Source organism: Pipistrellus kuhlii, unplaced genomic scaffold (genome assembly GCF_014108245.1).
Source record: "Pipistrellus kuhlii isolate mPipKuh1 unplaced genomic scaffold, mPipKuh1.p scaffold_m20_p_16, whole genome shotgun sequence".
Taxonomy (NCBI): Eukaryota; Metazoa; Chordata; class Mammalia; order Chiroptera; family Vespertilionidae; genus Pipistrellus; species Pipistrellus kuhlii.
This window is the reverse complement of record NW_023425471.1, coordinates 831272-844117: the sequence shown is the minus strand read 5'-3', so window position 1 is coordinate 844117 and position 12846 is coordinate 831272. Positions and strand designations below refer to the sequence as shown.

The window sequence follows — 12846 nt, the reverse complement described above, 5'->3', positions numbered from 1 at the left end:
CACAACAGTGGCAGAGGTAATGCCTTTGGTGGATGGAATGCTCCCCCCCACCCCTTATGAATGGATGCTTTGCAGGGAATCCATTCTTAAAAACTAGGCTTTGTTTGATGTCCACAAATGTCAAATTCTCAACATTTAAACATCACGCAGCAAATTACACATGTACCCTAGAAAGGTCACTGTTCACATCCACAGAAAAACGGGCTACTTTGTTTGGAATAGAATGGCTAGGCTTTATTTTTCATTCTAGGTGACTATTTCTTTTTTATAAAAAAAAAAAAAAAAAAAGAGAGAGAGAGAGAGAGAGAGAGAGAGAGAGAGAAAGAAAGAAAGCAGGATTTCACCTGAGCCTGTGAGAATTACCATCCTAAATAATAAAGATGTAATATGCAAATGATTGTTATGCTGTAAAGACCACATAATGACCGAATACAGATCAGTGGGGAAGGGGAAGAGCTACAGGAGGGCGGGGCAGCGGGCAGAGAGCTACTGGTGAGCTACTGGTGTACGAATTCGTGCAGGGCTACTAGTGTGTCTATATTTGTCTGCTGGGAATGCGTGAGAAGTACTCAAATGGCAGTGCTGCAGGACCAGAAGAGATACTGAATATTTATACTAGTAAATAGTTCTTCAGAATAAAACATTTGGATGAAATCTGTAGCTACCAAACTCCATGTGCATCAGGTGAAATCGTTTTAAAATATCCTTGAGTTCTCTCACAAGAGAGAAAGCAACCAGCACAGCAAAGCCAGAAACCCACGGACAACATCCCCAACCGAGCGAGGTGCTGGCAAAGCCCCATAAACATGCAAATGGGAGCTGGTGGAGACAACGAACCAACAGCATCCGTGTGGGAGGAAACCGAGGGGCAGGAGGGAGGGGGTGTGATGACTCAGAGACCAGAAAGACCCTGGAATTGCCCACAGCACCACACAAGAAGTGGGGGAGTCCCATCCAGGTAGTGCAGGCCACAGGCAGCCATCAGAAGCAGAATGCTCGGCCCGGCTGGTGTGGCCCAGTGGTTGAGCATCAGCCTGTGAGCCAGAAGGTCACAGTTTGATTCCCAGTCAGGGCACATGCCCAGGTTGTGGGCTCGATCCCCAGTGTAGGGTGTGTAGGAGGCAGTGGATAAATGACTCTCATCATTGATGTTTCTATCTCTCTCCCTGTCCTCACTGAAATCAATAAATTATATTTTTTACACATAAACAAAAGTGCTGTCTTTAACAATTGTAAGTAAAATACATTTATTGCCCTCCTGAATCCAGTTAGAGGCCGAAGGACACAAACAGGAACGATCCCAAATGATTTTAAAACAGCATTTTGAACATCTTTGTAATATACGCCATAAAGACAGATAGAACTGCAATAAAAAGGCTTTAAGACACGTTCTGTCATCGGGTTATTTGTGACAGCGCTGTCATGCTGAGGCTAGTATGTGTTGTGTGGGATAAAGCTGAGAAATTATGATGGGCCACTGAGATTTGGGATAGATAGTTTGAGTAAGAGGAAATAAAAATGTAAGATAGATCAGGTTACATAAAATCTTTCTGTCCTGAATTTGAATCAGACATACTGGTATGAACTCATGATGGATTTTATGTTTAAAACATGCGTATGAGCCCTGGCTGGTTTGGCTCAGTGGATAGAGCATCGGCCTGTGGACTGATGGGTCCCAGGTTCGATTCCGGTCAAGGGCATGTACCTTGGTTGCAGGCACATCCCCGGTAGGGGGCATGCAGGAGGCAGCTGATCCATGATTGTTTCTCATCGATGTGTCTAACTCTCTTTCCCTCTCTCTTTCTTTCTGTAAAAAATCAATAAAATATACTTAAAAATGCATATGAATGTCTTAGTGTCCTTATCGACGAGCACACTGGCATTCAGATTAATAACTACCATCTCCCACGAGAAGGAGTTATGGCTCCGTAGAGAAATGACTGGTTCCAGACGTGGAACAACAAATACACAAGCCAAACCTTGAGTAGCTTAGCAGGAAGGCAGGACACGAACAGAGATTATTATTATTATTCTTAGAGATTCGATGCTCAACCACTGAGCCACACCAGCTGGGCCAAGCATTTTGCTTCTGATGGCTACCTGTGGCCTGCTCTGCCTGGATGGGATTTCCCCACTTCTTGTGTGGCGCTGTGGGCAATTCCAGAGGACTCAACAGCCCTCTGGAATGGGCTCCCACTTACCAAAGACTCAGCAAATTGAGTTTCAACAACAATAATAATATCAATGGATTTACAGATCCAAATATACCTAAATCCATGAGCGCATAAAAAACAATACTTAAAAAAACCCAATAACACCCACCCAGCCAGAGTGGCTCAGTGGCTGAGTGTTGACCTATATGAACTAGGAAGTCATGATTCCATTCCCAGTCTGGGAACATGTCTGATCCCCAGTAGGGACCGTGCAGGAGGCAGCCAATCCATGATTCTTTCTCATTATTGATGTCTCTCTCCCTCTCCCTTCCTCTCTGAAATCAATAAAAATATATTTTTTAAAATAAAATTATTTCCAACGCCCCTCAGGCCTGACAAGCCCCATCCACCTCCTTGGCAGTCCCACCAGCCAGTACACTCACTGTTTGCTTGTGCCCATTTGAATTCCATGTCACTTCTGCCTGAAAGGCTCTTAGTAATCACAGCTCTGCTACTTTTAAGACATACTGTATATTTAAGGGCCCAGGGGAGGGACTTGCTTTATGGAGGAAAGAAACAAGCGGCAGTGGAAGGTTAATTTTAAGGGCCTTTCACATGCTGTGCTCAAGAAACATATTACATGCAGGAAATGAGAGACTGAGAAAGGTGCTTTTCTTTTTAAATCCTCACCCAAGGATATTTTTTCCATTGATCTTTCGAGAGAGAGTTGAAGGGAGTGAGGAGGGGGAATGAGAGAGAAACATCGATGTGAGAGAGACACATTGACCAGATGCCTCGAACACACACTGAGCCCGGGTCTGGGGATTGAACCTGCAATCAAGGTACACGCCCTTGACCGGGAATTAAACCCATGACTCTTAGGTCTGCCAGCTGATGCTCTAACCACTGAGCAGGCCAGCCAGGGCTGTGCATGTGTTTGCTTTTTGTAAATTTTCACGCTTTTGGAAGTTTTCTCCAATGTTGGAATTTTCCATTATAAATCCTAAGAGAGGCCTCCTTTGCCAATGCATTTGGCTATTCAATTTGGAAATTAGCAAGCCTCAAGTTACCCAGATACTCTGACACGCTCCATCAGAAAGAACATTCCAAATATTATCTCCAGGATTCGGAGTGAGCTGATACTGTGCACTGGACTCAATGAGTAACAGTGTGTTCCAGCTCTCAGACCCTTGATTGAACATCACATCTCAATGCTTGCACCCTGGGGTAGAGTTTCAGAGCGAGAGGTGAAAATGCAGCTCTGACAAGCTTCTTTTTTTAAAATATATTTTTACAGAGAGGAAAGAAGAGAGATAGAGAGCTGGAAACATGGATAATATGGATGAGGGAGAAACATCGATCAGCTGCCTCCTGCACACCCCCTACTGGGATGTGCCCACAACCAAGGTACATGCCCCTGACTGGAATTGAACCTGAGACCCTTGAGTCTGCAGGCTGATGCTCTATCTACTGAGTGAACCCGGTTTCGGCTCTGAAAGCTTCTTGTAAGAATTCAAGAAAGCTCAACCCACAGAGCAAGCTCATTTATTAGACATGGAGCTTAGACTGTTTTGTGCATAAAAATATAGATGGAACAGCAGCAAGGAGCTAAAAGGGAAGGAAGGATGTTTAACTGTGATAAGTTCTCACATAGGGGAAAAATAACGATTCTTTTGTCTTCTGGGTCCTTTCTTATTTGACCTAGAAGTGGTAATGAAGTTTGCCTCAGTTGCTGAAGCTGGAAATATTCCGAACACAAAAAGACAAAGATGTTGGAATAAAAGTGAAATCTTATTTGGAATAATAATATGTTACAATTGCTTCTGTCTGAGTGACAAGAGCTATAATTTCTTTTGTACTTTTCTGTCTAAACATATGCACTGCATGGAGGAAATGAATCTATATTTAATCTTTTAAGTGGTTATCAAATGGCTTATTAACTGATTTTTAATGTTTACCTCGTGGTGCTATATAACTTGGCACACTTAATAAACACTGATTTAAAATGAGCTGAATACTAATAAGCAGAGATATTGAGGTATAAGTGTAATCTTGCCCTAGCTGGTTTGCTCAGTGGCTAGAACATCAGTCTGCCCACTGAAGGGTCACGGGTTTGATTCCGGTCAAGGGCACATGCCTCGGTTGCAGGCTGGATCCCTGGCTCTGGTCAGGGCCCATGCGGGAGACAACCAATGGATGTGTCTCCCTCACATCGATGTTTCTCTCTGTCTCTCCCCTCCCTTCCACTCTCTCTAAAAACCAATGGAAAAAATGTTGTCGGGTGAGGATTCACAAAACAAAACAAAACAAAACAAAACAAAACAGTATAATCTTATTTAGATCAAGACCAATCTGATAGGCATGAGTTCACAAGTGTATGTGGAATCAAAAAGCATCTGGGAGTGGAGAAATGTCACTAAAGAAAGTGCCTGCTGTCCTTCCTTCTGCATTTTGTGAACATTAAAACATAAGACTGCCCTAACCGGTTTGGTTCAGTGGATAGAGCGTCGGCCTGCGGACTGGAAGGTCCCAGGTTCGATTCCGGTCAAGGGCATGTACCTGGGTTGCGGGCACATCCCTAGTAGGGGGTGTGCAGGAGGCAGCGGATGGATGTTTCTCTCTCATCGATGTTTCTAACTCTCTATCCCTCTCTATAAAAATATCAATAAAATATATTCAAAAAACATAAGACTAATTCATGTGTCTGGCATTCTTCCTCTATGACACTAGTTGTACGAAAAAAGCCATTTCTTTGTATTTCTAAATGTATCTTAGCTCGGAACTCTTGGCCCGTTGGCTGGTGGGAAACACATTCTCAGCTGGGTCTTAAGAGGTTTCCCTCTTGCCTCGGTCATGCCAGGGTCTGGGGGAGACCACACAGCTCTCACCAGTCCGGAAATGCCCGAGGTGGCCAGCAGACTGTCCCGCTCAGTGTCTAAGGGTCTCTTAGCCACCAAGTGGCAGATGGCGTAGGAAAATGGGTTGACCTCCTGGCTTCATCAAGGATTGCTCCACTGATGGAACTCACTAGTTTAGTATAGAACCTTGCATTTGTCTAATCCTGTGGTGTCCCTGACCCTCCCTACTGACCCCTGAAGGTAGTAACTCCCATATCTTGACCCTCTGAAATGCATATTCATCTTCAACATAATTTGTACCACGCCCTGTTATTGTTATGTGTGAATTTCTTTGTCACAAGTGTATATGTGCATATATATATATATATATATATATATATATATATATATATATATATATATAGAGAGAGAGAGAGAGAGAGAGAGAGAGAGATCAATTTATTATTCTACTTGTTTATGTATTCATTTGTTGACTCTTATATGTACCCTGACCTGGGATCAAATCTGCAACCCAGGTATATTGGGACGATGCTCTAACCAATTGAGCTATCTGGCCAGGGCCCAATTTCCTTCTTCATACAAGAGGTTAAGACATTCAGTAATGTCAGCCATATGAGATCATTGAGAACTTGCCCTAGTTTCAAACTTCTTCTGGTTCTTCAATCGTTGACAGAATGGAGAGATGGAAGGAGAGAGTGAGCGATGGCCATTAACAAAATCCAGGGGACACTCAAATAGTCTGAGTCAAGCCATTTTTCTTATTCGTGTTCATCGCTCTATGCCACTATAACCTTTCTGAACAACGGATCAAACCCCTTTCTCATTAGAATGGTTTCCAACACATTCCATTTTCCAGAATCATCGCCTTTTCCTTACTAGGCTCTTTAATTTGCAATTGTCAGAAAGCGTATACACAACAAGTGTGTATTTGGTGAGACAAGAGTGCTCTGTCATCATAGCAAGGGGCTGTGCTTTTGTGTTTTCACTCCAATTGCTTGCCCGTCTTCCCATAAGAAGGCCTTATCACTAGTATATCATACATCATCATGCATATTTCATGTCGTGGATGCTCAGATGCTCTTTGTTATTATACTAAGCAGCACCGGCATGCATCTAAGTGTGGCTGAAATTAGACAGAAAGGTGACCTTCCTAATGGACTCTTTTGCAGACACAATAGCTCTGGAACATGATCTGACTTAACTTTCCATTATAATTCTGATGAGGAGCGACCGGTAAAGAGACATACATGCGAGACCTCATTTTTAAATGGGGCCCTTTTACATGGTTTATTTTGTAATTATTGAACTTGCCAATCTGCCCACGATTGCCACACAAAGGTAGTCTTAAACTTTAGTGCCCACACCCCATAATTCCATTTTTTTAAAATATGTATTTTTATTGGCTTCAGAGAGGAAGAGAGAGAGAAAACAAAACAAAACAAAACATCAATGATGAGAAAGAATCATGGATCAGCTGCCTCCTGCATACCTCCTACTGGGGATCAAGCCTGCAACCCAGACATGTGCCCCTGACCAGAATCAAACCTGGAACCCTTCAGTCTGCAGGCCAATCCTCTACCCACTGAGCAAAACCAGATAGGGCTGTATATGCTCGTTTTTAAAGAGAGAACTTTGCAGTGTTATTCAAATGATGAGTATTTTTTTCTGAAATTCCTTAGTGGCTAAGAAAATGGGATATTTATCTTGTGTAAGATGTAGACATTACAAGACATATTGGCTGAGGAGCCCGTTAAAAGACATTATTTTATAAGAGCAAAATTCCTAGGTTAGCACATATACGGCCTTGAGAAGGCATAGTTTTATGTACCTGAAGTATTTCTCAATGTTTCAAAAGCATCCTGTTTCCCTTTCAGTCCATTTTAAAATACACAGTCTCTTTATCAAGTGTGTGGGAATCTTGCCCTAATCACAGCCCCATTTTGAGAGAAGTCAACTGTGCCTATTATTTGGGGTTTTAGTCCAAATTTAGCTTAATCAAAGAAAATACAATCAGATCAGCCAGTGTGGCTCAGTGGCTAAGCGTCGACCTATGAACCGGGAGGTCATGGCTCCATTCCCAGTCAGGGCACATGCCCAGGTTGTGGGCTTGATCCCCAGTAGGGTGACTGGGGGGGGGGGAAGGGGCAGCAGATCAATAATTCTCTCTCATCACTGATGTTTTAATCTCCCTCCTTCTCTCTTCCTCACTGAAATCAATAAAAATATATTTCTAAAAAAATATGCAATCGGTTACCTTAATATCTCCTAAAGCAGAGCTTGGCCAACTTTTTCTCTAAAGGACCAGATAGTAACTATTTCAGTCTTCGTGCCATAATCTGTCACTAGTACTCAACTCTGATATGGTAGAAAAAGCATCTAATCGAACTCTATTTATGGACAGTGACTATGAATTTCATAGGACTTTCTTTCTTTCTCTCTCTCTCTCTCTCTCTCTCTCTCTCTCTCTCTCTCTCTCTCTCTCTCTCTCTCTCTCTCTCTCTCTGTGTTAATGCTTACCCAAGGATATTTTTCCATTAGTTTATTGTTTTGTGTTTTGTTTTGTTTTTTAAGAAAAAGTGGAAGGGAGGGGCAGAGACCGAGAGAGAGAAACATGTATGTGGGAGAGACACATCCATTGGTTGAGTCCTGTATGCACCCCGACTGGACTGGGGATGGAGCCTGCAACCTAGGCACATGCCCTTGACTCATAGGATTTTCATGTGTCACAAAATAGTCTTTTTATTTTTTCCAGCCCTTCAAAATGGCAAGAAGCATTCTGAGCTCATGGGCTGTGAAAACCAGGTGGCAGGCTAGATGGACTGCAAGCTCTCATTCACTGCCCCACTTTTAAGTGGTTCATTTATTTGGACAAATATTCATTGAGCTCCATTACATATATACTGTAAAGTGCTATGAAGACTTTTGTTTACAGAGATGCCATTTTCTTCTATAGTGCAGCAAACCAGAAGCAAAAATTCTTTCTTTCCAGCCTTTGTGACTCAGTGGTTGAGCATCAACCCATGAACCAGAAGGTCACGGTTCAATTCCGGGTCAGGGCACATGCCCGGGTGCAGGCTCCATCCCCAGTAGAGGGCGTGCAGGAGGCAGCTGATCTATGATTCCCTCTCATCACTGATGTTTCTATCTCTCTATACCTCTCCCTTCCTCTATAATAAAAAAACAACAACATAATTTTTATTTAAAAAAATCTTTCTCCAGGCCCCGGAAGGCTTGCTGGGAAGTGATGACATTTGAGATAGCTTTTGCTCTGTCTCTGTCCTGCAGCAGGCAACGCAGTCACAGCAGACACAAACACAGATATTTCATTTCTTCTCTCGTCCCCGAGGCACAGGAATCAAGAGGACTGATCACAGAGGCGTGTGCCCAGGGGGAATGCAATGACTGTGTGACCTGCATCAGGCTCAGACATGGCACTGCAGGATGCCAGCCAGCCCCCCGGCCTGGTGCGGAGCCTGCCTGGATGGGGTATGTCCCTGCTCATAGCCTCCTGCATCACAGGAGGGAAGTAATTCCAAATACGAACAGTGATGTTCCTGCCCAGGCAGGAGAAGACAAAGCCACTCCCGCTTCCTGTATTCCTGGGCCAGAGGGAAGTTGGAGCTAGACTTTGCTCCCAAAGTAGGTGTACCCTGAGGTTCCCCGTCTCCCTCCCCGCCCCCCCCCAATACTAACAACCTTGGAGATCCGGATGTCTGGGGAGGACAGGCATGACTTTGCAGCCAGCCACGCAGGCTCCATTGTTATGCCAGGACTCACGTAGGGCGAGTCAGTGGCTTGGGACTGAGGGTTTCCCCAAATGCAGGCCTCTCTATGCTGAAACCTGGATGGCTGGTCATCCTACAAGTCAGCTTCCTCTATGTCTATTTCTCTATCTTCTTCCCCTTCCCCCCACTTCTTCCAAGGATGCAGGACCAGCCAGCACTGCTCTGTGAAGCTGAGGCCAAATAGGCTGGGGAGAGGGACCACCTCCGTAAAACCCCGGATGCTCCACTTAATGCCAGGCCCCAAGCACAGGTTGACTTTTGGTGATAAGAATGCAGAAATGGTAGGAGAGGCCCTTCTCCGGTTAAAGGGTTCTGATGATTGCATCCCTTAACAGGCTAGGCCAATGGTTGGCAAACCATGGCATTCGAGCCACATGCAGCCCTTTGGCCCTTTGGGTGTGGCTCTTCCACAAAATACCATGGCCTGGACGAGTCTATTTTGAAGAATTAGCGTTAGAAGAAGTTTAAGTTTAAAAAATGTGGATCTCAAAAGAAATTTCAATCGTTGTCCTGTTGATATTTGGCTCTGTTGACTAATGAGTTTGTTGACCATTGGCTAGGCACAGCTCCGTTTGCAAAAAGTCAAAACCCTTTTGCCCTAAATGCACTGAACAGCAACTCCAGTTGGTTCCCAAGGAGATGCTTGGCGAACATGTAAACATCACACACAATATATGACCTGGTACCCATCAAGAATATCATGTAACAAGTTATTTACACTGACGATCCAATGAAACCTATCAATCAAGCACATTTTCAACTGTCCTAGCTTTGGCCCGATTATCCCTTTGCCTTTGGCTGGTGACTTTAAAGTTCAATAATGAATTACTCAGTCACATTTGAAACATCAGTGAACTATATGGTTTTGTTTCTGTGGGATTCCGTATGTGAAATTACTCATCACTTACACTGAATCAGGCATGGTATTTTGAGCTCCTGGATTATGGACTGTCAATGTCTGAGCAATTTTGGAAGGAGAAATAATTGACTAGAGAGAGCTAGGACTCAAAACCACTTAGAGCTGAAGTGCATGCACTCTGAATGTTAACACCACACTGGGTGAGCGATGGGGTGTTGTGTTTACAGAACACGTGGCTTTTCATGTTAGAGTTCAGTGTCATGGGTATTCTCCAGGGGAATGTGTGTGTAGGGGGGTGTTTCCGCCCTAATGGACTCAGGACAGCCCATCCTCAGCCCAGTGAGGCCTCAGCTATGCAGCCACCTTCTCAGTGGGGCCCCACACAGGAGCCTGTCACCCACCTGACCAGGTCGATGACCCGCTCCCTCGGTGCAGCGCTGACTGACTCATCGTTAATCATTACGATCTGATCTCCCGGGATCAGCTTGCCTTCTGAGGGGCCACCTGGAGACAAATGAGAGTGAAGTGTGGGTGAGAAGACAGTGGCTGATCGACCCAGCATAGCCTCCTCTTCTGATTGTGGTTCATGATGAGCAAAGGATGTGATAAGCAAAATGGAAGCCCACCCCATCTGGGATTCTAGCTCTGTCTTCAACCCTGGTTGCACATTAGAAGGAATCAGGCTCTCTGGACCAGCTCAAGGCCCTGCTGGCATGGCTCAGGGATTGAGCATTGACCCATGAACCAGGAGGCCAGTGGCTCAATTCCTGGTCAGGGCACATGCCTGGGTTATAGGCTCCATCCCCACTAGGGGGCATGCAGGAGGCAGCCGATCAATGGTTCTCTCTCATCATTGATGTTTCTCTCTCTCTCTCTCTCTCTCTCTCTCTCTCTCCCTCTCTCTCTCTCTCTCTCTCTCTCTCTCTCTCTCTCTCTCTCTCTCTCTCTCTCAAGTCAATAAACAGTCCTACATAATAAAAGTACTATGCAAATTGACCATCACTCCAACACACAAGATGGCTGCCCCCATGTGGTCAAAGATGGATGCCCCATGTGGATACAAGATAGCCACCTCAAGATGGCCAGCATGGGAGGGCAGTTGGGAGGGATCAGCCCTGTAAGGAAGGGCAGTTGGGGGGCAATCAAGCCTTTAGGGGAGGGCAGTTAGGGGTGATCAGGCCAGCAGAGGAGGGAAGTTGAGGGCAACTGGGCCTGAATGGATGGACAGTTGGGGAAGGGGGAACCCGGCCTGCAGGGGAGAGCAGTCAGGGGTGACCAGGCCTTCAGGGGAGAGCAGTCAGGGGTGACCAGGCCTACAGGGGAGGACAATTAGGGTTAAACAGACTGGCAGGGAAGCAGTTAGGCATCAATCAGACTGGCAGGGGAGTGGTTAGGAGGTGATCAGGCTGACAGGCAGAAATGGTTAGGGGCAACCAGGAAGTCAGGCGAGCAGTTGGGAGCCAGCAGTCCTGGATTGTGAGAGGGATGTCTGACTGCCTGTTTAGGCCCGATCCTACCAGCATCTGGCCTAATCGGGCAGTCGAACATCCCTCAAGGGGCCCCAGATTCGAGAGGGTGTAGGCTGGGCTGAGGGACACCCCCCCCATGCATGAATTTCGTGCACCAGGCCTCTAGTATATTTTTAAAAACCATCATCAAATTCATTAAAAACAAACACAAATGATGTTATTGTACTTTACTGAATAATTAAACATGTGACACCCAGAACATGGAACTCAAAGCAATTCAGTTGCTGTCTACCCATTCAGACACTTGGCATGGTGTTACCATATTTTCCGGCGTATAAGATGACCCCCCTAATTTTACAGTTAAAACACAGGGTTAGGCCTATATTCACTGTATAAGATTAGCCCCCACTTCTGAGGCAACACCAGTTCTTTTTTTAATAGACCGCCTCTCTGACTCTGGCCAATCTGAGCAGGCTTTTTTTCGTTTCAAAAGTTGTCTTATACGTCAGAAAATACGGTACTCAAGTGGGAGCATAAACTCTCTCCTTTCTGGGACATAAGAGAGAGGGAACAATCAGGACATGTCCCCGCATCGTGAGGGACAATATACATTTCAAGCTGTGGAGGGGACAGTCAGTGTTCACACATGGAATTCTGAAAATCACACGAGAGATGCTTTTTGGCTGCTGGATAATATGCAGGCAATCACTCCAATTCAGTCAAATGAACGGTTAACATTCAAAATGCTGGTCAAACACAGAAACATTTTCAGGATAATTGTTTGAATCATAGGTGCTAACTACTCTGATGTGGAAAGCACTTGCAGGTTAATACCACATGCTCTTATATTTGACCTATGCTTTTTAATCAAATGGAAATATTATTGTTTAATCAACTGACTTGAATAAAAAATTCTGGAGGAAGCAACATACAGTTCCTTCCAAGATATTAAGTAGTGGCATATACCAAAGAATTGTCACCGGCCCTCTAGTCTGAAGGCCAGGCTGCCTGGCATAGAAAATCTGGTCACGCCACTGAAATCACCAAGGACCTCAGCAGAGTCAGTTTTATGAGAGACACAGTTGATTTGACCAGCATTTTCACTCATAAAAATGACTGGAGACAGTACTCTTTGACCCGTTTTCACTTTGTTCTACTCTTCTCAAAATTATCTAGCTGAAGGTATTAGTGTCTGCAGCTAAAGAGAGCCAGGGCAAGGAGGGGTGGAAGGAACAGTGAGGTAATGCAAGAAATTGAAAATCTTAAGGCAGCTCCCAGGAGAATCTGACAACCAGATATGTTAAAATAGCCTACTATTCCAAAACAGACTACGAATGTGCTCGCACTTAGGAGAAAAAATGGGTATATACACACATATAATACTATACATATGTACATGTACTAGTATATGTGTATATGCACACAACTGTCTATCATACTCATGCTCTCTGTGTACATGAATAATGCTCAACCCTTAGTAGGAGGCGCTCAGATGATTTGTTTTTTATGTGTTTTCTTCAATACTATCGACTACATTGTATTTTTATAAACCATGTGTGTTATCGGGGCTAGTAATAATTAATGTCGTTTTTAAACATTCGTTTAAAATCTTGCTTGGTGTTGACTTGTATTGGCATAACCTTCAAACATGTGGTATCTACAGAACGTGTGAAGTGCAATTAACAAGTTTTGCTTGAAAAAGTTTGTGTTTGGTTTGGTTTT

The 12846-nt window shown here is 44.4% G+C and overlaps 1 protein-coding gene across 2 annotated transcripts in view; it reads right to left on the bottom strand.

The window, feature by feature from the left end:
- FRMPD4 (FERM and PDZ domain containing 4) overlaps nucleotides 1-12846 on the bottom strand; it is a 422856-nt gene that overhangs the window by 65825 nt on the left and 344185 nt on the right. For both annotated transcript variants that reach the window (XM_036439810.2, XM_036439813.2), the window contains exon 4: nucleotides 10057-10159. In XM_036439810.2, the coding sequence (XP_036295703.1) occupies nucleotides 10057-10159 (103 nt within the window). The remainder of the gene's footprint in view (nucleotides 1-10056; nucleotides 10160-12846) is intronic.